General features: G+C 43.2%; 1 protein-coding gene across 3 annotated transcripts; it reads left to right on the top strand.

The window, feature by feature from the left end:
* On the top strand, positions 1 to 27,316 carry grm2b (glutamate receptor, metabotropic 2b). Of its 3 annotated transcripts, none has more exons than XM_028998674.1 (6): positions 1 to 369; positions 7,549 to 8,190; positions 17,850 to 18,687; positions 19,114 to 20,171; positions 25,538 to 25,721; positions 26,553 to 27,316. In XM_028998674.1, exons 2-6 carry the CDS (start codon positions 7,666 to 7,668, stop codon positions 26,624 to 26,626), a joined length of 2,679 nt encoding a protein of 892 aa, XP_028854507.1. In that variant the 5' UTR covers positions 1 to 369; positions 7,549 to 7,665; the 3' UTR covers positions 26,627 to 27,316. The 3 variants fall into 3 exon arrangements, with proteins under 3 accessions (XP_028854507.1, XP_028854505.1, XP_028854506.1); XM_028998672.1 differs by lacking the exon at positions 1 to 369 and adding an exon at positions 1,624 to 1,944; XM_028998673.1 differs by lacking the exon at positions 1 to 369 and adding an exon at positions 1,968 to 2,236.
* The last annotated feature ends 234 nt before the right edge of the window (positions 27,317 to 27,550 follow it).

The raw sequence follows: 27,550 nt of genomic DNA, 5'->3' as shown, positions 1-27,550 counted from the left end.
AATGTATTGTTACATGTATTGCATATACTTTCCACAGAAATATTGTGAAGCCATGGTACCCCTGGTGGCACCAGGTGCCACATCTTCACTGACTAAGGGGTCCTTGTGACCCACCTTTGGCACCTTCTTCATGTTGTGTAATGATTGTGTTCACCGGTTTCTTGTATGTTTCCAGTTTTACAGATGATTGTTTTCCAGAAGACCCTTATTGTTTTTTTTGCGGCCTTGCTGCCACATCCACCAATCACACACGCACCCGCATCACTTTCACCGGAGCACTGATCATTCGATGATCAGTCACCACACCCACGCCACACACCACATGGACACAGCCTGATGACGGACCCCTAACGCCTGGCGCCCCTGCTGGTATGTGTCCGTTTTAACGGGCCTTGTCTCATGTGATATTTAGTCTGTTGTGATTTCATATGAACAGCGGTGTGTTTCTGCACTTGGGTCCATCTCCATGGCTTCACACCGATTAACTGGTTCAAATGTGAGGTTAGCTGACCACCAGTCAAGCCATCAATGCAAATAGCAGCATGAGCTGAGTATCTTTAATTGGTCTTCAACAGTTTCTTGCCTGTCTGAGTTTCCTCCGTATTTAATAGAGTTTATGACTGTAGGAACCCCTTTGTGATGTGGCATCTGATGAAGTGATCTGATGAACACAACAAGATGTATGAAAAAAAGAAGAATTTGCCACATTCACGCTCCTCCCCATTCAAGTAACACTTCATCCAGCTTTAAAGGAATTTGTCAGCTCCAATCAGCTCCAACAATAAATGATAGTAAATTTAAATAAATGTAGATTTGGTGGAGAAGTGATGCACAGAGCCACGTTAGGGTGATTATATTAGCATATTATGTAACTGACAGTGGCCTCTTCACTTTTTTGATTACTTGAGTGTGCGTGTGTGTGTGTGTGTGTGTGTGTGGCCTCCACATCCTGTCTCTCAGATATCTGCTATTCAGTAATAAGTGGGAGGACTGGTGCCACAGACAGAGAGAGCTTTGTGCCCCCCTTGTTCACATGCTTCTTCCCCTTCCTGATTTCCTCTTAATTGGATGAGTTCACCCAAGCTTACAAGTACACGCACTTGCAGCTATAGCTTAAGATGGAGGTCGCAGGTCAGGGAAAGGCAGCCTGTTTAAAATCCTTTTTGAAAGTTTCACCGGCAAATCAGGAAAATCCTTTTCCCATTGATGCAACGTCTACAATGCATGACAGACAGTGAACCCCATTCACGACCCAGGCAATGTGTCTTCCACTGTGCAGGGGACTTGCGTCCCTATGGTCCTGCCTTCTCTTACATGCAAAAAAAAAATACTCTAAATACCAAAAGCAGCAAATGTGAGGACGTCCCGTGCAGGAGGGTACACTAATGAGTGTAAATATGGGCCATAAACCAGTAAATTACAGGAACTGTCCAACAGAGTCAGCATTAGGGAGGGCTAAAGGGTGACATATTGTTAAATGCACTCACACACACACACACACACACACACACTTTGTATTAAATGATGAATGATTTATTGAAGGCGACCCTGCGTGTTTAGGTTGAACAGTAACCTGGTTGGTAATTGTGAGTTGTCCACGTCGTGACGGTTTCCCTCTGAATTATTGATGTATTCGCCCGCCGAGCTGCTGCAGCGGCGACAGCAGGAAGAAAAAGTGCCCAAAACTTCCACGTTTACCGCGAAACGAAACGAGGGTTTAACGAACCGGACACGTGGCGAGCTTCCTTCAAACTCTGCGCTGTCGCGGTGTGTGTGCGTGCGTGCGTGCGTGCGTGTGTGTGTGTGTGTGTGTGTGTGTGGACGCTCCCCCACCTGAATCTGACGCTCGACTCCGGGATCTTTCAGAACCACGGACAGGTCCGAGTCTCGGGCTGACTCGAACCGGCCGCTCCGCAGCTCCGACTCCGAGTCAACTCGTTTCAGGTGAGTTCGCGAATCGCGTGGGCTCTCCGTGCCACCATCTCACCTCAACTTCTCCGCAATCGCACCTCAAAATAAACTTTTGGTCCCCCGTTAAGTCACCAGTGTCGCCGTACAGAAGTATGACCGCGTGATGGAATTCGGCTCGAAACGGACCCGGACACCGGGAGAGTCGTGCTGCTGTCGACCGGTTCTTTTTCTCTTCATTTCGCTCATTTGGAGCGTAGATGTTTCAGTCGAATTCAGGTAGTTTATAGACCTTTCTGGAGTTGTTTCAACGTTTATTACTTGTAAGGTAAGGCGCTCGCCGTGGATTGAGTCTCGTATGTTTTTTTACATTCAAAGAAAAAGTCAAATGTTGTTTTTTTTCCCCACTTTTTGGATGCATTATGAGTAAATTTCTACATTATTTTGATGGTCAGTAGGTTCTCTTCACTCTTTAATAGTCCGGTGCATATGCACGCATTTTGTTGCGGTAAAATGGTGCGTGTGCATCACAGCTAAAAAGGGAATTACGAACCGTCAGTCTGCATAGTGACAAATGCGATCAAGACACACTGCCCCACCAAAAAAAAAAGAAATATACGTTTGCATTTCTACTGTAATCTTTTGCCTGTTTGCTCATTTAAATCCAGATTTGTTTAATTTAGAATTTTTTTGGCATATTGAATATTACATATTTCTTCACTGTGCAGTCTTAAAAATAATTAAATAAATAAATAATCTAATTATGGAGCCCTGCTTTAGTGATAATCAACATGTACAGATGCGGAAGTTAATGAAAACCTTGTATGCATATGAATGAAACCTGTTTTTGTCTACTGACAGCGGATGGCATATTGCATTCAAAGCATACACATTCACTGAGGGTATAAACACTTTTTTTGGCAAAAATTCTAACTCATTGTCTGAAAATGCTAATTTAACTATAAAGAAAGCATTCGCCTAAAATCCTTTTTTTAAATAGGTGTCAGGGTTAAGTGGTTTTGTTGTTTCACGAAAGCAACGTTTAAACCAGCTTCGGTCATTCATAACATGAATGGGGATGGAGGACCCGTAGCAACCATGGAAAAGGAATGCCTTTATGGGAGATAGCAGGTCATTTTGTGGACTGCGTTCTCAGTTTCCCATGCTTTGGTGATGATCTAAAGAAAAGAACTGAAACAAAGGCACATGTCTCCTGCTAATAAAGAGGAAATCTGAAGATTTTGCATTTTTCATAAAAATTTTTTACTTTACTTTACTGCTGGATCCACAGTAGAACATGTCACATGGTCCCTGATGCCTCTACCATGATGTCTAATACAATAGCCTTATTGAGAGAACTTTCTTACAGCTCTTACCAAACCACTTACATTTAAGGCATATGGCCGACGCCCTTATCCAGAGCGACTTACAACGTGCTTCCTTGTTACCATCAATGAAGTGATCAGTTCTAGTTCATTAGGACCCTCAGCTATGAATTCAATCATTTTATTCACTCTGTTGTAGTTTCTTGGGGGGATTCTTCCTGCCTGTTGGGGCAATTAAAGTCCATATGGAGCCCAGAATGAATAATGCAAGATTTTCTTAGCCCGTGGGTATTTACAATCCCCTGATTGTGTGTGGTCATAAAGCTGAAAAGGGTATTTATTGTAGTTTGTTTTGTTACCCTCCCCATTAACATATATGCTTTTTTTATTGCTTTGCCGTACACTGGCTTGAGAAACATGACACATTCAGGATCACAAAATTGCTACAAACTACAGTTATCACCATTCGTGTGTCTGATTCTGGTTCTCATATGATTTTTTTTTTTAAATATGAGTTTTTAAATGTTACCAGTGTATATGAACCCTGCGTTGTCTCATCTACAGTCAGTGGCTGGACAGCACAGCCCACCAGGAATCTGCCCTGTAATCTGTAGTGGTGTGGGACGATGGTTCAGTAGTGACACGGGCTAATTACTGAAGTCAGGAGGTATTTATAATGACTACCACATGCTTTCTGTCTTCTAGTAGGTTGTGAGTGTTTTTTTAAAGGTCTTTCAGAAGCCACATTCAGCCAAAAGACAGATACATATGTGACAAAGACTGTGCAGGACGCATTCACACAATATTGTACATAAATGGGGATTTATTCACAAAGCATGGAACATAGCATAGCAACAGAGGACAAAATGTACCGCATACAACAACCCAACGAAGACATGATACAAACAGGGTAGTTTTATACAGATCACAACAGGTACACACATTCCTGAATAAAGGGAACACAGTAAACCCCCATCCAGATGTGTCCATGGCAATTGAGTTAAATAAAAAAATAAACTGACAGCCTTTATATTTACAAATGTTATGTATTTTACACATATTATATTTACAAGTGTTATTTACAAGTTTAAAATAGTTTAATGTCATACTCTTGTCAAGGGGATCTGCATGAAATAAAAGTTAATTTTATTTCATTGCCATACTTCTGCATAATCCGCATTTAAATATAAAAAAATGATTTTGAAATTAGACCCCATGGCATAGAAAATGGATAAACGTGTTAATTATTCCACATAAAAGTGTAGCTTGTGGGTCTATCATCCAATGTGTTCTGATTAGAAGGTTCCAGAAGGGTCAACCAGTATTTCTCACAGATGCAAACATTTAGCGCCAGTGTACTGTACATCCTCACATACCTGGAAAGCACAGATTCCACCTTGGCATACATCAGCCCATTAACTCATGCCTTCAGTCTCTGTTTGAGCAAATAGAGAGCGCATGCTGGGCCCATCTGTTCCCGAAGATGGCACGAAGGAATAATGCGATTTTAATGTGAGCTAAACACTTTGCACAGTTTGCTGGCCGAGTCCGTGCTGATTACCATGGTCTACATATTGCAAGTCGGTTTAAAGGATGCATGCACTGCCAAGTTCAGCAATGTCAAACACCTGCTGCACTTGCCAGGCATCTGTTACATTTCTTGTTTTGAAATGTTACGAAAAGGTGACTTTTTTTTTTTCAATTGTTTAATTAACAGTGGAGTTTTAATGGAATGTATTACAAACATATTTTATAAAGAAGAACAAACAACACACCAGCAGAAATGATGACAAACTAATATCCGGGTGTGTCAGAGAGACATACGGATTACCACACCCATAGGTGTAGTTTCACATGGGCTGGACATGCATGAATAACCATACGATATGAATATGTTGTATGGATTGAACATGAAATAATTAGATCATGTGTGGCCCGCATGCAGTGTGCTTTATTAAGAGAAAGTGCAGTGCAATTCCTGTCACATTGCCTCCCCTTGGCTTGTTTCCATGGTGACAGTTGTTAGAGATGAGAACCACTAAAGGGTTTCTTATCAAGACAACTAGGGAGGTACTTCTCAGGAAGGACCAGTGTAAAAAGCATGTAATGTTTACAGAAAAAATCAACTGAATATACCCGAATAATTTTTTTGGTTTGCACCAATGCCCTGAAATATCCCCTCTGACATAAATAATTCACACAGTAAATAAATGTTTGTGGCTGATTTTGGTGTTCGTGGCAGTCGTTCCTGACAGGCATGACTGTATAACATCATGCAGGCTAATTTGTCTGTTAATGGGTGAGTAACTGGGGCGCAGTGCTTCTATTGGCTGAGTGAGGGAAGCCCTCCATTTATCAAGCAGAGATTTAAGTCTCCAGCCAATGACGAATATGAATTGAGCTGAATATCACAAAAAATGCCAATATACATCTATTCTTCTCAAAGAGTTGTTGGGAAAATATCCACAAATGCTGAAATGTTACTATATGAAAGCTTTGTGATGGTTAGAGAGACACGCAGAGGGAGGAGAGGCTAGAAGGGAAATCCCTAAGGAAAACCACGATGAGAATGGGACTGTAGAATTTCCCTTGCCCAGCTCCATCGGGGTCCTGGCTCTTCTGAGAAATTCGAACCTGGCAGGCTGCTCTGGCTGAAGCCCTGCAGGCAGGAGAGCTTCTCCCTCCCGCAGTGAGCTGCAGATTGTTTACTTCTGAAAGTAATCTGAAAGCCTGGTGACATCCAGCCACCCAAGTTGCTTGAATTGACGCATTTCCCTGGTTCAGGGAACTAAAGCGCCCATGCTGCTGCCTTATTTTGTATCAGGGAAAGACATTCCGATCAGCCTGAGAGCTTCTTCGGTAGTCGTGAGAAGGAGTTTGCCTGTGTTTTAATTAAGTATTGTACTGTGCAATTACACATGTAATAGGGTGGTGGTAGCCTAGTGGGTAACACACTCGCCTATGAACCAGAAGACCCAGGTTCAAACCCCACTTACTACCACTGTGTCCCTGAGCAAGACACTTAAACCCGAGTGTCTCCAGGGGGGGACTGTCCCTGTAACTACTGACTGTAAGTCGCTCTGGATAAGGGCGTCTGATTGTCACATCCATGCGGGCATGACGCGGCGGGTGAACGGAGAGGACGAAGAGTGACGAGGAATGGAGGACGCTTTCACCTGACATCACGGAACAGGGGTTTAATGGTGAATCACAGGACAGGGGAGACATCCGAGACGTAGACACTGGTGAACACGGAACATAACTTCAAAGACCTGACAGCGGACAGAAACGAACAGGGCAGCTTTATACAATTAACACAGGTGAAAACGATTAGGGAACATTACACAGGACAACAATGAAACTCCGGTCCGGATCCTGATCCTGACCCGGACCGGAGTAACCCCCATTTCGGACTGGATCCTGACAGAATCCCCCCTTTTATGGCACGACACCTGGCGGGCCAGATGGAGCAGTCCATGAAGGAGGGAGGAAAAGTCCATACACAGAGTCTGAATGGTTCGAGTGGACATGAGGAATCGAACGGAATCGATTCCAGGAGAGAAAAGAAGATGAACAGGGAGGAGTGATAAATGACTGAATGAATGAATGGTCCAGTATTTCAGGTGGACGAGCGGCGGGTGTCCAGCGCAGACGGCTTCGGGCCAGTGTGGTACCGGCACCTCGTCCGCATGCGTCCGCCGCTCCCTGTCAGTCCCCGGCTCGCCCCGCTGAATGGCCGCTCCTCACCTTCAACGCCGCCAGACACGGGACTGAGAGGCAGGGGTCGGAACCCTGCTGAATGAAGCCATGGAAGGCCAGGGACAAGGAAGCTGGCGGCATCCTCCCGGCGAGTCGCGGCTCCTCCGATCAGCGGGGCTGCGTCAGGTGGCGTCCAAATGTCGGTCAGGTCTTTCTGTCACGTCCATGCGGGCATGACGCGGCGGGTGAACGGAGAGGACGAAGAGTGACGAGGAATGGAGGACGCTTTCACCTGACATCACGGAACAGGGGTTTAATGGTGAATCACAGGACAGGGGAGACATCCGAGACGTAGACACTGGTGAACACGGAACATAACTTCAAAGACCTGACAGCGGACAGAAACGAACAGGGCAGCTTTATACAATTAACACAGGTGAAAACGATTAGGGAACATTACACAGGACAACAATGAAACTCCGGTCCGGATCCTGATCCTGACCCGGACCGGAGTAACCCCCATTTCGGACTGGATCCTGACACTGATAAATGCTGTAAATGTAAATGTTTAATACCAGTGATATTACTTTTATTTTCTATCTCTTCTGTTTTTCAGATTTAAAACTCACAAAGATGCGAAGCCTTCTGAATATCAGCCTACATATCCAAACATAGAAGATTTAAAAAAGTTTTTTTTAAGGTTTTGGACAGTCGCTTCTTTTATGACCCAACAATGGCGATGAGAAAAGTAAAGTGTCTCTCAAGACTCACCTGGGTCTCAACAAAAACCCAGTGGATGTGGGTGCTGCTGCTCTGTACTATTCTACTAACCCAAGAAGCCCTGCCAAGCCCCAGATACACCCCAGCAGAGCCTGGATCCAAGCGGGAGATCATCATAAAAGGTGACCTAGTCATCGGCGGCCTATTCCCAGTCCACGAAAAAGGTGAGGGCTCAAAGGACTGTGGGAAGATCAATGAAGAGCGAGGCATTCAGAGGCTGGAGGCCATGCTAATGGCGCTGGACGAGATCAATCAAGATGATCACATCCTCCCTGGGGTGACACTGGGAGCCCGCATCCTGGACACCTGCTCCAAAGACACCTATGCCCTGGAGCAGTCGCTGGAGTTTGTTAGAGCTTCCCTCACCAAGGTGCACGAGACTGGGTTCATCTGCCCAGATGGGACCACACCACAGAAGGATGACCTTCTGGCCATTTCAGGTGTCATTGGAGGTTCTTATAGTGACGTCTCCATACAGGTAACAACATAGTTAGTTCCTTTCATTTATTTATATGAAGCTGCAGAACTGCACATGGTATGGACACAAGGGGCAGTGGTGGCCTAGCGGTTGAGGAAGCGGCCTCGTAATTAGAAGCTTGCCGGTTCGAATCCCGATCCACCGTGGTGCCACTGAGGTGCCACTGAGCAAAGCACCATCCCCGGGCGCCTGTCATGGCTGCCCACTGCTCACTTAGGATGATGGTTAAAAGCAGAGGACACATTTCACTGTGTCACCGTGTTTCACAATGACAATCACTTTACTTTCACTTCACTTCACATATTCATACATGCACAAAACACAGCATATTCTTCGTTATTCTCAGCTACCATTTATACTGATCAACCACAATATTATCATTGATTATCTTACGGTAATGAACCTGGCAGTGGTTTGGATATATTAGACAGCATGTGAACATGGTGCATCAGTATCAGATCAAATGGGCAAATGTCCTGATTTCAGGGATTCTGACAGACCAAACTGTGACGGCCAGATGAGTGGAGCACAAAAATTCCAAAACGTAGCTCTTGTGCGATGTTACCTACCGAAAAAACAGACTCTGCAACAAGGCCATGGGTGACCAAAGGGTCATTTATGCATGTGGGTATTGAAGGCTAACCTGTGCTGTCCAACCCAATGGCTGGAAGAGTTCTGATAGTACTATCACAAAACCTCGCAACATCACAGTTGGCTGCATATGGGGCTGTGTAACTGCAGACCATTCTGGATGCCCATGCTGGCCCACGTCCGCCCCTTTCAGTTCTGCACACCAAGTACGTTTTATTTAAAACCCTTTCCTTGTGGGAGAAGAACAGAGTCGACTGCCCAACTATTTCTAAATACAGTTTGTGTTGCCCATCCTCCACCTCCATCAGTACGCTGCTGTATTGAGAGTAGTGAGAGTTGGACAAACTGGCCACAGGTTTTTAATATTTATTGAAATATTTTTGATGTATGTGACAAATTGGCTCCTCACTGAAACGTGTGCTGTGCCACAAAGGTTCAAATGAACCAGTCGGGAAAACTTGACAGGATTTTTAACAATATATTTGAACAAATCAGTGCAAAGAATTCAAGTTGTCGAGCAGGTTCGTATTTTCATGTCAACCATCTACACAGCACACAACGTTTCTCCATGGTTTCTCCATGATGTGACACGAAATGACAGGATTGCTCACTGGGAAAATCTCATCCTGTTTCCAGACCTATAACTGTATTTAACAAAGATTCTAGTTTATGTACTTGCGTTCTGTTAAAAATGTGGGTGATGACACACGTTAGAATGTGAGATTTATAAAGTATGTGCGAAAACAGAATGTGAAACGTGTATCTTCAGACATTTAAAGGAGCTGCAGAAATGTATTAGCTGGTCATCACTTTGCTTCTCATAGGAATTTTATTTGTTGGACCTGGTCATTGATCTTGGACATGTCAATCAACCTGTTAGTGTGGGATCTCTGGTGCCGAAATGTATAGATGCAGATCAATATTAACTTACAGTCTATTTTAGAACGTGTTAGCAGCTACGGAACAGATTAAACGGTGTGGGGGATCTTCAGTCCTGTCCCTGGAGGAATCCCACTGGCATTTTCTCTTTCGAGCTGTCCCTTAATTATGCTCTGGTCATCATTAACAGTCTATTGATGTGCAAAGCAGGATGGAAAGTGTTTAAAGACAAAATATGCATGCTCATACAGATTTTGTGGGGATTGCAGTCCCGTGTCCCTCACCAGTGTCATCAATAAACAATCAATAAGTTGATGCATTCGTGAACTATAACAGCACAAATAATTAACCAGTCCACAGCTTTGACATGACTCCAGCAGAAAACGTCCAAATATTATTTTTTGAATTTTGATTTTTACAGAAGCAAATAATGTGCGAGTGTTCCAAAGAAAAGTTGTGCCCTCTAGTACCTCTGAATAAAAAAATATGGGACCGTTGTTATTACAAGCTACACTCTTTGGACTGGGTTGCATGAGAGTCGCATGGTGTAGAAGAACACCATTAAAATTTGTCTCTTGGATGTCGGTAACAATAACTCACAAAGCAAAAGGGCTTGGTGGATAGAAGGGATGGAGGTTGAGGTTGCCCGAGAAGCCCACAACAGCAAACAAATGAGCCAACTACGTTTATTTCCTCCCCCAGTGAAATGTAGTACTGTTCGTGTGCATGTGTGTGAAAGACATCATAATCACCTCCTTTGCGCTCATACATCATATCAGAGATTTTAGGGCCAATGATGCCTCAGTCGGGACTTTTAGGAAGTTCCTGGCCTGAATGAGGGAATGTTAATGTGTGTGGTGGGGCAATGATGCCACCTGCATGGCACTGAAGCCCACTGGCTGAGAGAAGGCCTGGCACCAGCCTGCTGACCGGTGGACTGGCTGGCGTCATACAGAGGCTCTGGCACAGTAGTCAAAACCAACATGTTCATGAACATGAATATAAAGGAGGTGACACATGGCATTGCGTGCGCCATTTGGTTGTCTCACTTCTCTTCGCCATCTGTGCACTGGGACGACAATCCAAAAACCGAGTGACCACTAATTGACTGTTTAATGCCAAATTACCATTTTCAGGCTCTGTAACATTGCAGTAAAATGGTGATATGTGCATTACGTTTTTGGGTGCAAATTCGTTGCCATTTTTATATTCCTCATGAATTGATGATGTTCTGAGGAGATTTTTGCCGTTGTTGTTTTTTATTATAACGTGTCTCAGGGAAGACAGCATCCCTTGTAATCTGAAGCCTTATGCTTTTATGGTCGTATGTGGCAGTTCTGGAACTGAGCTGCAATCTCCACCGTCATTTTCAGCTCACTCACAGATGGCGTCTTAATATGGGGACACACGAGTCACAGTGTGCTGTTGCTTAGCTATGTTTAGAGACGATCCGCTGACGGCATCTTTGGTAGGCGGTAAGATACGCAAGCCTGTCATACATTTTAAGATTTTAACACAATGCTGCTTATGAAACCAGCCGTTCGGGACGCATGTGACCCTGCATTGATCTGCTTGTGGTGACCCATAATGGGATCAGTCAAAGGGAGAGGATGACACAATGCTTCTTGAAATGCTACTTAGGGACAAAAGCTGCTGTTTTTTTTGCTTAAATAATGGATCAATTTCATGACAGTGTGGTCGCAGCAGTTTAATATTTCCATTTATGGCATTGATCAGACTCCAGAACGACTTATCCAGAACGACTTACAGTCAGTAGATACAGGGACAGTCCCCCTGGAGACACTCAGGAACACAATGGTAGTAAGTGGGGTTTTATAGTAAATAGTACTTTTGGTTCATAGTACCCACTAGGCTTCAACCTCTCAACTACTACTCATTGCAAACATATTGCAAACGTATTGCGAACATATTGCACATAGTTGTGTATGATTCAATTATGATATCTATCTCACTAAAGTAAAATGGCAAAATTTGAAAAGTAGAATTTGCTGAATTTCATCATACAGCACTATACTATACTTGAATATCATGATTTTTAAATGCCTGGAAATTTGAGAGAAGATGTGTGACACACTATTAATGTACGAATATTTACATGCCCACAATGGGAAATGAGTGGGAGGAAATTGTTAGTGTATGAGGTGTCATGAGGCTTACTGTTTCCGAATGGCTAAATTCTGGCTGGTTAAATTCTGCTACGTCTGTGAAGGTATACTGGCCACAGGATATGTGATAGCATCTCAGGAAATGTGCTGAAAAACAGATGAATGCCGCAGGAAATGGAAATGTGCACAGAAAGTGCTACACCCTTGCAGAAACCTCTGTTTATAATACGTTGGTTTAAAAGTTTCCCCTACATACATGAAAAGTGTTTATGAATGAAAGTGACATGATGCAAGCAAATGACAGTGTGGGTACATTGACACAGGACCCACTCCCTCTAGGTTGGCATCAGTATTGCAAGCCAAGGGACGCCTGCCCCCTGTTTGTTTAATCTGCCCTTATAGAGATGTTGATTTAATCCCGTGCAAGGTGATATGGAATAAATTATCATAATTTTGCACTGATCCTGTGGCTGAACAGTATAATGACTACTATTAACATTCATAAATATGCGCAGCAGAATTATATCCTCTGGTGTTGTATCAGACATGGTATGAGCAATTGTGAGGTTATGCTAATGGTGTTTTCTACGCTGTGTGATGCTGTAATATTATAAGAAATAATATTATAAGGACTTTATATGCAGATGTGTTGTTGCTAAATTTGTTAATTAGTTTGAAATCATTGTATCAGAACACTTTCCATGGTCATTATACATGCATATTTTCACATGCACCTCAAATTTTCTGTTGTAATAGCTGTATTATACAGGTATATCACACAGTCACTGTCAGTGGTGCAGTTGCAGACAGGTGAGCTGAGCTGAGCCTGGCTTTATTGGAGGGAGAGTAGGGTGAGTGAGACAGTGTCTCAGCAGGGCTGAAAGACGCGCATGTTCGCGATGCCGCTGTCAATAGGAGGGGTCAGAACTGGAGAGAAGTCAGTGCAGATAAGGTCAGGCCGAGGGAGAATTGTCAGGGCAGGCAGGGTGGAATCTGTGAGGGAAAGTCAGAAGTCTGGGGGAATGCAGTAAGCAGTGGTGCAGGAAAAGCAGGGTCGAAAGCACAGTCATCAGGCTCAGCATCCTTATCATGTTTATTATGGTTGTCTTCGTCTGTAATTGTTAAGATATGGGGTAACTCCTGGGGCGTCCATGCCCTCCCTGCTGGGGGTTGGTGCAGCTGGGACCATGACAGTGTTGAGGAAGCAGTGTTCGGAGACACATGATCGCTTGTCATGACACCCGCAATTCAGACGGACAGACTTTACAGTAATGGCCCTCTGTCTGTGGTCCCCTGCTGGTTTTGACCTACACCTGTTATGACCACTTCTCCCAGCGAGCTCCTATTTCCGGAATGCCTTTTCCAGCTACGAATGCAGCGGCATCACCCGCTACATGACCCATAACCAGACCACGGCCCCTCACTGCTCAGCACAACGTTCACTCCTGCTCTCCATGCCCGCTGCCCGGATCCTGCAGCCCCCTCCCAACCAAACCAGGATGTCTGCAAATGCACCCCTGGATCACGACATTGATTTATCCCACAGGGGTACCTGAAATTTCCCTGAAATATCAAGTTCAAATCTGGCCAGTCTTGCAAAACTCGTCACAAGGTCCTGGTCACATCCTTTTTTTCTGCTTCAATCACGTTGCGTTGATGCGTGATAGACAATCATGCTCAGCAATCAGATGTCCCCAGATAAACGCGAGCAAGGACACAACTACTTACAGTGTAGTATTGCAGTTCCAACGTTTATGTACGTTTATGGTACCGTTTTTAATACACATTGTATAGTGAATACTGAACCGAAAAAAAAAACCACAAATGAAATTGCAATCGCAATATCTGTCAATGGTTAAATTATGGTTAAATATTTTCTTTAAAGTGGGGTTAGCCCTAGCAAGATGACTATAACCAATATAAACATGGTCAAAGATCGTATGATGAGCTAGTCAATCTTAAACTGGAGGTGCGATGCAGGTTCCCCGTTTGTGTGTAAGATTTAAATGATTATATGGGGCAGCAGCACAGACTGCGGCAGCACAGACCACTAAAGATTTAGAAGATGGTCTGCTTCTCTGAATTTTATTTGTTTGTTTGTCTTGAACACATCAATCAGGTTTTTTGACAGTAAATCGAAGTGCTCTCTGAGAAAGATGAGTGATAGAACGAGAGCACACTGTCTATGTCAGTTCGGTTGGGTTTTTTTTTTTTCCTATTCCAGGATTTAAAGCTTCCCCAAGCTCAGAATAAACCTACTTAAATAAATATGGTCAACGAATCACTGCACAGAAGGCGGCTGAAATGTGACCAATAGAACATAAGCAGCAGAACTCCCCCAAATAATGTAGAATTGCTTCATTCAAGTCAAGGCATAGTGGGTCCTGCTGCTTTTTAAATAATCGCACAAAACCTATAACTTCTCTAGTTTATGTGGCCATACAGGTCAAACACTGTTCCAATGCATTTTCTTGATTCAGCACATCATTTTACTTTAACAGCACATAATATTCTCGTTTGTTTGCTGTTTACGTAAATGTTGTGCTAGCTTCTTCTGTATACTTGATGTATACTTGTGTGATTGTTCAATTTTATGATTATCAGATTTGAATAGTTTCTACTAATGATAGAAATATTCCTCAACTAGCCAACTGCATTCAATAGCATTACAAACAATAAGCCTACTTATTACTAAAAAAACAATAATATTTTAATATGGATGATATTATACAGTGAAAAGAAAAATGTTTTCATGTATTAATTTATCACTTAATGTGATTTGATCTTCATCTAAGTTAAGGAAATTGATATATATAAAGTGCCTAAAAAAAGAACACAAAAAGTCAGATATTTAATTTCATTTGTGGAAAAAGTATGTGAACCCTTGGAAAGTACCTTAGTCTCATCAGTCCACAAAACATTTTGCCAATACCGCTGTGGAGTATCAATGTGTTCTTCATATGGCATTTCAGATGTGCAGCAATGTTCTTTTTAGTAAGCAGCAGCATCCTTTGTGGTTTCCTGCCATACACACCCTGCTTGTTCAGTGTTTTAAATAATGTAAACTACATTAAAACTATGTTCCAATTTAAAATTGTTGTCTGTAACTACTCTTTCTTGCCACAGTTTGTATGATATGATATACTGTATATAATACTGATAATGTCAGTATTATACGGGTAGTGTGCACTTTGCATTGCTGCTGAACGGAATGTGTGAACAGCTCAGTGTTCATGAGGTACATTGTGAGGCAATGACAGGTGCCCGGGGAGCAGTGTTTGGGGACGATGCTTTACTCAGTGGCACCTTGGCAGATCGGGATTTGAACCGGAAACCTTCTGATTTCGGGTCACTTCCTTAATGTATATAGGCTACTACTGCCCCAATAATAGAATCTATTTTTACCACAATGCCTCTCTCCTGCCCTTCCTTCACTCCTCAGCCCTGAGATGTGACAAAACTCTAATAATTCTAAACACTAGACCCCATAATGAGGTTGAGGTTTTTGGCAAATTAATTAAAAATAAAAAACTGAGAAAGGTACATAAGTATTCACAACTTTTGCCATGAAGCTCAAAATTAAGCTCAGGTGCCTTCTGCTTCCCCTGATCATGAGAAATACAATTCTCTGGTCAGATGAGACAAATATTGAACTCTTTGGTGTGAATGCAAGGCACCAGCTGATCATCACCAACGGTTTATCTTTCAGCAGGACAACAACCCTCAGAACACAGCCAAGACATCAAACATATGTCTTCAGGACAACTCTGTGAATGTCCTTGAGTGGCCTGGCCAGAGCCCAGACTGATCTTAAAGTGGCTGTGGACTGACACTTCCCATCCAGCCATTTAAGCAAAGGCTGTGAATATTTATGTTTTTCTTATTTTAGAAAAATTTGCCAAAACCTGTTTTCTCTGGCCTTTTGTTAAAGTCCCACACACTCATTTCACTTCACTTTGACATAGTGTCAATTATAAAGTCCAGTTTATCACAAAATCCCCCTGTTAGACACGGACAGGGTTAAATTCACCGGGCCACTGTAGCACCAAAATATACCACTATTACCACGTATTTCAGTATCGGTCGTACAGTGCCACCGTCTGCCGCTGCTTCTCACATTTTCATTGTCGTTTACCTCAGAACATAAGCTAAATCTACACCTTTTGAAATATTAGGCTCTCAAATAGGAGATTTTGTTCAGAGTTGTACAGATGTGCTAGGAGTTGTGAATTAAAGGTCTCACAATTAAGAGAGATTAAGAGAGTCATTACACTGGACATAACACATCTGCATGAGCTTCTCTGTGGGCTTAGTAAATTCATTTTCCACATGAGAAACATTTTGAGCCACTTAATCAACATGTTAAGGACTTTAAAAGAGTCTAAAAATGCACTTTCACACAACTGAAGAAACATTTTGTTCTTTGCATTTGGTCAGTTTTTGTGAGAACCAAAACCTTAAACTAAATTACTGAACAAAATGACCTGTTGGACATTGAGTCAATTATTTGAATATGATTGACACATCCTGCGGTTCCAAGATCATTTTGCTCTAAGCAAATGTACTGTATGCAAGGAATTTAAAATAATGTATTGTACTTACAATCAAATTGTAAGTACAATACATTATTGTACCACAAGATCAATTTACACTGTGTTAATATTCCATTATTCGAGAAAAGAAATTAGTATAACTACAGTGTGCTACTGAAAGGAACACAAATTCCCCAAATGATGAACCAAGAGCTTGCCTTAATGAACAGACCGCTGGTCTGCCGTCTATTATTGTCATAAAGATGGAAAATATTAGCAGATAAATAAGTGTTCAAACGCTATCATCTTCCGAATGTGATGAAATTAGCACTGGTTGCCTTGGAAGGAAATTGGTTATTGTCAGGCTCCTCTATATCGTGCTCTATCCCTTGTATTTGCATTCTCCTATTTAGCTGGCAGGTCAAATGACAATTATTCTATCAGATGCCCATATACTCATATTGACATTATTAAAATTTGAGAAAGGTTTAATTTGAGTTTTGATTTTGCACATTTGTTAATTCCTAGTTTTTTCCCCTATGCTTTTGCAGACACTGACCACTACCAAAGTCATTAAGGCAAATGAAAAAATGGGTGATGCTAATGTGTTCATATTTTAAATAACTTAGAGTGTGAATGAAAAAAAAGACAATTGGGTCTAACAATGGTGATTCAGCTGAGAGAAGCTTTATTTAGACATGTGAAAGGCGAGGAGGGAACTGTTGGTTTTCGTAGACCCACACAAATCTCTATCAGCATCTGCTGGTCCCTCAGGGGCTAATTGTCTCCCCAAATTGCCTGGCTTTGCACATTTTCATTCTCCCCTCCCTTTCCAGCTCCCAGTGTAATGAGTTTCTCCATGTCCCTGACACCAGATTCTGTATTACAAACCCTGCACGGTAATACCTTTCCACTCAGGAGTCTGGATCAATATTCGATGTCTGAGTTGTGTCTGTAGGATGTGTGCTTATCTCAGGGTAAAACATAGTTGGCTGATTTCTGGAACACTGACCATTTTTTTGGCTTCCCCATCCAGTAATTGCATTAAAAACCTTGGAGAAACACAGTTAGTGAGTCCTCACAAACCATTCTTCGTATCTGCTGCTGCTGTGGCAACAGCAACTTCCTCCATCTGGATTATCTTTGATCCATGCAGAGGACAGTATCCTAAAAGTGTGAAACCGGAATTTGAAAAAGAAATGCAAAGTAAGATGTGGCTTCCTTAAAATCAAGATTGCAATCATTTCCTGCATCCGCCCTCTACAACACACTGCTGTTCTTTACACTGATATTAATACCCGCATTGCTTATACTGTGTATTGTAATTTTGTCGACTTGCATCATTGTGCAATTTGCACCAGTGGTCTTTGTAGATGTAGTCAGCATGTTATTTGGAAAAAAGGAATCAAAAACCATTTCTTCCAGGGTATAAGACTAGCAGTGTTGAAGTGAGAAGCCGCTGAAGATTGTGGTTTGAAGGACCCTTGAATCCTTGGTCTCCCTGAATATTTTTCTTCTCTCCCTGCGGCAGGTGGCCAACCTGCTCCGCCTCTTCCAGATCCCACAGATCAGCTACGCCTCCACCAGCGCCAAGCTCAGTGACAAGACGCGCTACGACTACTTCGCCCGTACCGTGCCCCCAGACTTCTACCAGGCCAAAGCCATTGCAGAGATCCTGCGCTACTTCAACTGGACCTACGTGTCCACTGTGGCGTCCGAGGGCGATTATGGCGAGACGGGTATAGACGCTTTCCAGCAGGAGGCGCGGGCGCTGCAGATCTGCATCGCCACCTCGGTGAAGGTGAGCCGCTCCATGAACCGCCTCAACTACGAGACCGTGATCCGCTCGCTGCAGCAGAAGGCCAACGCCAAGGTGGTCATCTTGTTCACCCGCAGCGAGGACGCCCGCGAGCTGCTGGTGGCCGCCGCCCGCATGAACGTCAGCTTCGTGTGGGTGGCGAGCGACGGTTGGGGCGCCCAGGAGAGCGTGGTGCAGGGCAGCGAGGTCGCCGCCAACGGGGCCTTCACAATCGAGCTGGCCTCCTACTCCATCCGCGGGTTCGCCGACTATTTCACCAAGCTGACGCCGCACACCAACCTGCGGAACCCCTGGTTCCAGGAGTTCTGGGAGCATCGCTTTGGCTGCCGCCACACTGAGCCGGGTTGCGCCCAGAAAAGTCTGCGTGAGGGCAGCTTCCGGCACGAGTCCAAGATCATGTTTGTGGTGAACGCGGTGTACGCCATGGCGCATGCGCTGCACAACATGCGGCAGGCCGTGTGCCCCAACAGCACGGGGGTGTGTGATGCGATGAAGCCGGGCAATGGGAAGAGGTTTTACCGGGAGTTCATCCTCAAAACCAAATTCAATGGTGAGTGGTGGTCAGGCTCAAACGGCTGGTTTGTTGAGTTTGGTGACCCTTGGTGACCCTAGCTTGGGGAACTTTTATGATGTACCATTCAGACTAGAATAGCATTTGTAGCATCTAACATTATCTTAGGCTGAACAGAGACTTCAAACGTGTTTAAGATATTCAACTATGCTTCAGTTGGTTTTTCCACCGTGGATTCATTATTAATTTTTGTGCTCAAAAACAAAGAATCATTTCAAGCAACTTAGAGGTTTCTAATTGAAATCTAATTTGCATTTGACGAGCTTGATCAAAGCTCATTGCTCATTTAAACTGTTTGCATAGCATTCTTTTGCCCTCTTTGCATGTAAACTGTTCCTCTTGCTTTAATTGACTTCCCATTGAAACTCATTCGGAACTTCATGTTCACTTCCTGCTCCTCCGTAGCCCCTTTTGCAGAAACTGAGAATGTGGTGCGCTTCACGTCAACTGGAGACAGTCTTGGACGCTACAACATCTTTCACTACCACCAGGAAGATGGGAAGTATGTGTACAGGAAGGTAGGATACTGGGCGCAGAACCTGTTCCTGAACACCAGCCAGGTCCTGTGGGCAGGTGGAGTGGTGCCCACATCCCAGTGCAGTGACCCATGTCAACCCAACGAGGCCAAAAGCATGCAGCCAGGCGACGTGTGCTGCTGGATCTGCATCCCCTGCCAGCCCCACCAGTATCTTCTGGATGAGTTCACCTGCCAGGACTGTGGGTTTGGTGAGTGGCCCCTCGGAAACCTGACTGGCTGCTATGAGCTTCCCGAAGAATACATCCGCTGGTCGGACGCGTGGGCCGTGGGACCAATCACCATCGCCTGCCTGGGGATGCTGTGCACGTTGGCCGTTGCCGGGGTGTTCTTACGGAACAACGACACGCCGGTGGTGAAGGCCTCGGGCCGCGAGCTGTCCTTCATCCTGCTGTTGGGCGTGCTGCTCTGCTACGCCATCACCTTTATCTACATCGCCAAGCCCTCCGCGGTTGTGTGCGCCCTTCGCCGCCTCGGCCTGGGCACGTCCTTTGCGGTCTGCTACTCGGCACTGCTCACGAAGACCAACCGCATCGCCCGCATCTTCGGCGGTGCCCGGGATGGGGCGCAGCGGCCCCGTTTCATCAGTCCCGCCTCGCAAGTGGCAATCTGCTGCGCCCTCATCTCCTGCCAGCTGCTGGTGGCTGTGATCTGGCTGCTGGTGGAGGCACCCGGCGTCCGGAAGGAGGTGAGCCCGGAGAGGCGCGATGTGGTGACGCTGAAATGCAACAGCCGTGACTCCAGCATGCTGGCGTCACTGGCTTATAACTGCGTTCTCATCGTGCTCTGCACCGTCTACGCCTTCAAGACCAGGAAGTGTCCTGAGAATTTCAACGAGGCCAAGTTCATCGGCTTCACCATGTACACCACCTGCATCATCTGGCTGGCCTTCCAGCCCATCTTCTACGTCACAGCCAGTGACTACAGGGTGAGTCTTGTTATGAGCTTCTGGTTTATTAGTAAAGTGACAGTGAAGTGATTGTCATTGTGAAACACTGCAGCGCAGAACACGGTGACACAACCAAATGTGTCCTCTGCATTTTCCCCACCACCCTATGTTAGCAGTGAGCAGCCTTAAAAGGTGCCCAGGGACTCTTCTCTGCTCAGTGGCACCTTGCCAGTTCAGATTCGGGTCTGCTTCCACAAGGCCACCACTGCCATATTAATGATATGTGCCTGTGATATGACGTTGAAATCATACATGAGGATTTAATGTATCCAGTTTACATAAAATCCACATACTTGGATACTTGACAAGACGCAACATGCGCTAATGTAATTCAATGTAGAAAGATGCGTCATACGTAAACTTCTCATCTCATGAATTTAAAAAGAGGCCAGTTCAGATTATCTGGATTAATACCACCTTTGATTTTAATAGACTGCAATGCACTACAGCTGAGGGAAGATTCAACCATCATTGTACTGTCTTTCGCGGTAATAAACAGCATGAGGGCCAGGAATACAAAATAGGACATAAAAGTAAATGAAAATGCCACGTAATGTTCCGTAAAGAACCTTAAAGACGGACATGAGAAAACAAATGAAGTAGAAAGAGTCCAGATTGACCAGGACCCAACACTCCTGTCAGCACATAGAACCATTCCAGAGTCAAATTGAATAATTCACTAATTAGTATTAATAAGATGTTTCATGAGCAAAAACACATGCCCTTAAAAGGAACAATTCTCCTATTGTTCAAGCAAAATTGGTATTATTATTTGTCGTGGACATTATGCTGTGTGAGTATTAGTCATATTTTCTACTAGGGTGGTCCTCGTCAGAAGCTACTTGAACTTTTATGAGCTGCTCAAAAATGTAAGGGCTCCTCTTCTTAACTAAATATTTCACTTCTTCAAGCTTTCAAGCTTTAGGGGTGTCGTGTTTTTGTGACGTGAGGATCTTCTGACATTTAGAGAGAGGTATAATAGACAGACAAGGGGACACCCTCGCTGTGCTCTAACACAAACAGACACAAAATGTTGGGACAGATGTAACAAATTTCTAGAAGGGAAAGTCTAAAATCTAAAATACATTCATATGTCATCGTACAATTTAAGAAATCATTACTTATATAAATATGATTTATTTATACATTTTTTTAAAAATTACACAACACACTAGAACACAACTACATTTGTAGTTGGTTTCCTCCATTGTAGCCAGCATATCAGTGGATTTTATGAGCCACATTCACTCTGTAGTGTTCAGTTTTTGGGATTTTGAGCATGCAAGTGTTAGTGTGTAAGTGGGAGTGTGTAAAGATTGAACTTTTTTCTAACCAGTCAGCAAACAGCAGGCACTCGACAGTAGTTTTCAAAGCCCATCCTTGGTGGACATGGAAGACTCCTCACATCACTAGGTTTTGGTAGAACATGTCTCATACACCCCTGTGTGCAGTAACGTGCAAAATGAGTCAACAAAATGAGGTTCATGGGATGGCTGTCTCAAGCCAGATATGGACCACACCCGTTCTAAGCCCATCCTGAATCAATATAAAAACTTTTGTGCGGCTCAAAACTGTATGCTCATTGTAGGATGAACAGTGATGGGAATTCCTGGATTTTGTGTAAACCAGTGGCTGGTCAGTATGTGGCAATATGGCGGCGAGCTTCAGGACTGGCAAAAATGCCTAAATACAGCAGCGGCTTCTATATCCTCACTCTCTTTAGTAATCAAAGCTTATCATGTCAATATGCTTGGCCAAATGATTGTTGTTTTTTCATGTGAATTTAATGCTACACAAATTATATTAATGATACACAAATATACACTATTTTATAATGTGAACTTAGGAACATTTCCAAACTTCTAATTACGATATAATCCATTTTTTTTCAACCAACCAGTTGAGTAATAGATCCACTGCCCAACTGCTTTTTTTAATCAAAATCTTTTTGCTGAAAGCATTAGAACACACACAGGGCAGTGGTGGCCTAGCAGTTAAGGAAGCGGCCCCGTAATCAGAAGGTTGCCGGTTCGAATCCCGATCTGCCAAGGTGCCACTGAGGTGTCACTGAGCAAAACACCGTCCCCACACACTGCTCCCCGGGCGCCTGTCATGGCTGCCCACTGCTCACTCAGGGTGATGGGTTAAATGCAGAGGACAAATTTCACTGTGTGCACCGTGTGCTGTGCTGCTGTGTATCACATGTGACGATCACTTCACTTCACATCCTAACGATGCATGTTCTGCAGCCAGGTTCAGATGGGTGGAGTCTTCTTCCATCAAGCCCTGGCTGCTCAAGCTTCTGCTGAAATTTGTGGGAAGCTGAAAAACATTTCACTGAAGCATATGAATGCTGGCTCATCTGAGGAAGGCCAGATTTACTAAACAGATGGTTCTATCACTTTTCTTAGATGTGAACACATAATTGAGATTTTCGAGTGACTGTGGGTAACATTAAAGGAAAAGGAAGCCTGATAGGCCTATTTTGGCACTGCTGCTGTGCCAGCTGTCTGCTAACCGACTGCTGCACATCTGTTAACTGAGCATAAATTCTGTCAATTTCTTGTCACCCTCTTCCACTGGTTACACATTCCCAAGCATTGGAAAAGCATTCAGAAGCACCAGACCATGTTTCTGATTTGCTTATGGGTTTATTCAGTGGGAAAAATCAGTGCAGCCTTATTTTTTGACGGTTCAGATTAAAGGTCCCCTATTGTGAAAATTTTACTTTGTGAGATTAATTAACATCAATACGAGTTCCCCTAGCCTGTCTATGGGCCTGCAGTGGCCATTCTGCTTTGCCGTTTAGGGTGTGGCAGCTCAGACGATCGGATCCTTTTTTTTTCTAATTACTAATTACTAACTAATTAACCAGTGTGTTAATTTTATTTTTATCTGGAAAAACGTAGACACAACTTCCTGTCTGCGCCGCCAAACATCGTGGTTGATGAATGGTGTCGACGACGTCATTTCCACGAATGCCCCCTCAACATAGGCCGCTCTCCTCCTCGTCCCGCCTTGCTCTGACTCCGAACTGCACGTCCTGGGGAAATCTCATTGTGGGACTGGATCAAAGTGGCTGTAATTCTGCATCTAGGCAGAGTTTCAGAAAGAGACTTCAGTATTAATACAGTATTAGGGGACCAATATAAATAAAAAAATAAATAAACCATAATAGGAGACCTTATTAAAAAAAAAAACAAAAACATTTAAATATATAATATATATATATAAAAAAAAAATCAATGTTAATGGCACTTGAGTGTGTCTCCTCTTACTCATAAGGGTACCCTGTGATACATGTTCATAAATATTACTTCAGAAAAGACTGTTCATTAGTTTTGATGTCCCGTTTCCTTTTGGTGGAAAGAAATATTGATCTTCCCCTTCCTTGCTTTTTGACCTTTTGTTTCTTTTGTCTGATGTGGGTTTGACTCAGTTTGAATTTCCATTTGATACAGATGGTCTTGATTAGATGACCTGATGATGAATTAAACATGATCTATTAATGTCTGCAAATCAGTAAGACAAATTTTATGTGACATTAGGTTAGATGCCCATTTCAGACTGACTGAGCACCCTGTGGGTTTTTAAATGGTAAGTGTCCTGGTGTCTCTTTGCTTAGTGTGGACATGACTACCTTGTGTTCTACAGGGTCAACTCTGATTTCTGAGAGTTCCAGTGGATTTAAAATAATGTGCAAAATTAATTCTGACTTCTCATTAGATAAGGAGTTCTCCCCCGTAAAGGAAATGGCATATGATGTTTCCAGAGAGCATGCAATAGAAAATAGGCTTATTACAAAAGTCAGAGGCGTGAAGTTCTTAGCATCTAAAGTGGCGTGCCGTGATTGAAGTTCTTTTCTAAGAGCACACACTTTTCCCAATGAGACCACTGGTACACACAAACACACAGGCCTCAGGTCTCATCACATCTGTGAGGGGTGGCGCCACCGCACATTTTTAAAGCAGAAGCCCAGCCCATTACTTTCATTTTTATTAGATGACTTGATGAAGAATTCACGTATTTTTAAGCTCCAAAATGTTAGCGTCTTCTTTCAATTTCTTCTCACAATCAAAGCCACATTAAAAAACAAATGATATTTGGACACATGTCACATATTGACAGGCGCAGGTTGAAGAAGTTGTGTGCAGAAGACCTTTCAATTACTGGGCTCCTTCCATTTTAAACTGTTTATACAGAAAGTGAGTGAATCTTGTCATTGTGATACAGTGCACGTCCTCTGCTTTTAACCCATCACCTTGGTGAGCAGCGGGCAGCCATGGAAAAGTGTGTAGCAGTGATGAATCGGGATTTGAACCCGCAACCCTTTGGTTACGAGTCCGATTCCTTACCCACTAGGCCACCATTGCCACCTAAAGATTGTGTTCTTAGGACAGGAATAATTACACACTAATAAAATCATTTCTCTCCATAAACAGTGAGACTGACACGCAAAAAATAATTTGCTTCAAGATACAGACAATAACCAACCTGCACTCTCGTTTTATGTATTGATGTAAATCCTGAGGACACCTTTCACTTTACACTAGCAATCAAGCACCATGCTTCATGCTTCTTATTTATTATTATTATTAATAAGCTTGGCTAAATGTATGTATATAGTCTGCAGAAATGTTTAGAACAAAGTGAGAGGCAGAACTATATTGGGAGATCAGTTTGCTTTTAGGTTTTACAGTTTGTTTTTCTTCATATGGTTTTCTCTTTAATTTCTTGTTTCTATTGATTAATTGATTGCAATGTTCCTGTCAGCATATTTACATTTACGCCCTTATCCTACAATGTGCCTACAGTGACCTACAATGTGCCAGGGTTTCCGCGGGTTTAAGACCTTTTCTAAGGCCACTGTCATCACATTTAAGACCCTTCATTGGGGTGGACAACTACATTCCTCCAAGGGCCAGAGTTTTTCTCGGCAGACACTGTGAGGGCCAGATGCTCCTCTAATGAATATATAATTAATATATCGAATAATTATATATTTCTTAAGATAAAATACAATTAATTAAAAAAATTGTGAACGGTGTTCCATTTGTTTGTAAGTCACAAATGCTATTTGTGAATCTTCTGTTACATTTGATGCTGAAGCAACAAATATATTTGTGAATATTTATTTGTAAATTCTTAATACTCCATACTCTCCATACTCGGTCACTGAAACCCCCTGAGGAGAAGCAGTATTTCTAGGTTGAGTTTAAATAGTTACACGGTGGACTGAACAAAAATATGCTGGCTCCACTGTTGTCAAGCTTTATTTCACAATATGCATATGAGGTGCAAATATGAACAATACCAGAGCAAAATATCTTTTGCCTTGTCCACAGGTACAAACCACGACCATGTGCATCTCGGTGAGTCTCAGTGGGTCCGTGGTGCTGGGCTGCCTCTTCGCCCCCAAGATGCACATCATTGTGTTCCAGCCTCAGAAGAACGTGACCTCGCTAAGATCAAAAGAGAACCGCTTTAACACCAAGATCACTGCTTCCACTGGCTCCAACTACTCCCAAGGTACTGGCCTCCACCGGCAGCATGTACGAGGGGGGGGTTTAGAACCTGCGTTGCTGAAAGGTTTGGTTTGTTTGCTTGGAAGAAACTCGAGTTGTTTTTTTAAATCTTCTCTTGTCCTTTCTGAGAATTAGTGTCGGCGATTAATGGTTCAAAGACCTTCTCTAGAAGAACAAGATAAGGGCTGTGGAGAATGTTATTTGCCAGGCCTAATGGGATTTTGGGAGTGGAAAAGGGGAATTATGCTATCACAAAGATTTTTTCAGACAATGACATTAACTCCTTATTAAACCACGAAAGACATGAGGAATTTAAAAAAAAAATCCGCTGTAGGTCACATGATCTTCTTCCAACTGGACTTTTGAGGGTGATGGATGTCTTGGACTGATGCATGCTGTTCGTTCTGTTATCGGAGGAATCCCCTGTGCCAGAGCTTCAATAAAAGTCCATTTCCTGGGGGTACAAGCACGTAAACTTATTGTACCCCCCAGACAGAAAGCCAACCTTCTAATTGGCTTGTTAACGATGGACTCGGGGGGGATAGCATGTGTTCCACAGGCTCAGTCAGAGAGGGGGAGAAAACGGGGGGAAACTGAAGTGGGGGTGAAAGGCAGAGGAGTACACACTTTTCCATTCATTTCTCAATTTATGACCATGTGTCTTTTTTGCTTTTCTTTGGTAAAGCCATAATGATATTTAGATAAAATTGGAATAAAATATAGAAATCTATTTAATCTAAATTACATAGTTAAAATAATATGGCCACACAAAAGAAATTCCCCAAGCCATGACGTGTGTGTGTAAATGTTTCTTTTCCCCCCTCCAATCGCCCAGGGTCTTCCTCAACCATAATGCCAACAATATGCAACGGGCGAGAGGTGGTCGACTCCACCACATCTTCCTTATGAAGAACAGAACAGAGTCCCGCTTCTCCACAATGGATCTTCCGCCACAACCTTCACCAAGGGTGCTTAGACTTAACAGTTGGAGTCGAGCAGAAGGTTCGAAATCAACCTTGTAGATATTTCTTTCAGCTCCGTCACCATAACGGTTCACAGGAAGGCAGTGCTTAGTTCCTGCGGCGGTTTATAAATGTATCTTGTTCCATCATGAGGCATGCAGTCATTGGAAGAAACCCTTTGTATTGTGTTGGCGAGACATTTAGCTAACCAGCATCAGTGGTGACCATCTCAACCATCATATAACTTCATTGCTGAGGCCTCTACTACAGACGGCAGTAGTCCCGGTGTAACGTTAGATCCTACGATCCTGCAACTTCTGTTTGCAAACATCTGCCTAAATAGTGAGTTAATAAAAGGTTAAAAACTGTTAGAAATAGCCAAATAGTGTTCTTTACTGGGTGTTAGTCTCAGTGTAAGTGATGTGAATCCCCAAACCCCATTATTTATTCTTGCTTAATCGGTATAGGACCCAAGTGAAGTAAATAGTAACTCCCTTTTTTTGGCAGAGTTGAATGAAAATATTGTGATCGGTTCTTAAACCTTAGAGATTGTTTTAATATATTGTACAGGTTGTGGAACCAGTGAGTGCATTCTTGTAATTTATGTAAATAAACATTTTATAATTATTAACTCAAATTTTCATTGCATGTGTTTTGTGTGTTAGGCAGTAAAATACAGAAACCATCAGAATATACAGTGAAGGCCAAAAGTTTGGACACCTTCTCATTCAATGTGTTTTCTTTATTTTCATGACCATTTACATTGGTAGATTCTCACTGAAGGCATCAAAACTATGAATGAACACATGTGGAGTTATGTTCTTAACAAAAAGTGGAGACCTGCCCCCCACAGTCACCGGACCTGAACCCA

Source organism: Denticeps clupeoides, chromosome 12, assembly GCF_900700375.1.
Source record: "Denticeps clupeoides chromosome 12, fDenClu1.1, whole genome shotgun sequence".
Taxonomy (NCBI): Eukaryota; Metazoa; Chordata; class Actinopteri; order Clupeiformes; family Denticipitidae; genus Denticeps; species Denticeps clupeoides.
The sequence above is the reverse complement of the archived record's forward strand: the minus strand, read 5'-3'. Positions and strand labels throughout refer to the sequence as shown.

What these genes read in the sequence shown, in the direction of transcription:
- grm2b (XM_028998674.1), top strand. Translation starts at nt 7,666, where the DNA reads ATGGCGATGAGAAAAGTAAAGTGTCTCTCAAGACTCACCTGGGTCTCA. An exon ending in CCTCAAAACCAAATTCAATG is followed by an intron (nt 18,688 to 19,113) that starts GTGAGTGGTGGT and finishes GCTCCTCCGTAG; the next exon opens with CCCCTTTTGCAGAAACTGAG. An exon ending in TCACAGCCAGTGACTACAGG is followed by an intron (nt 20,172 to 25,537) that starts GTGAGTCTTGTT and finishes CCTTGTCCACAG; the next exon opens with GTACAAACCACGACCATGTG.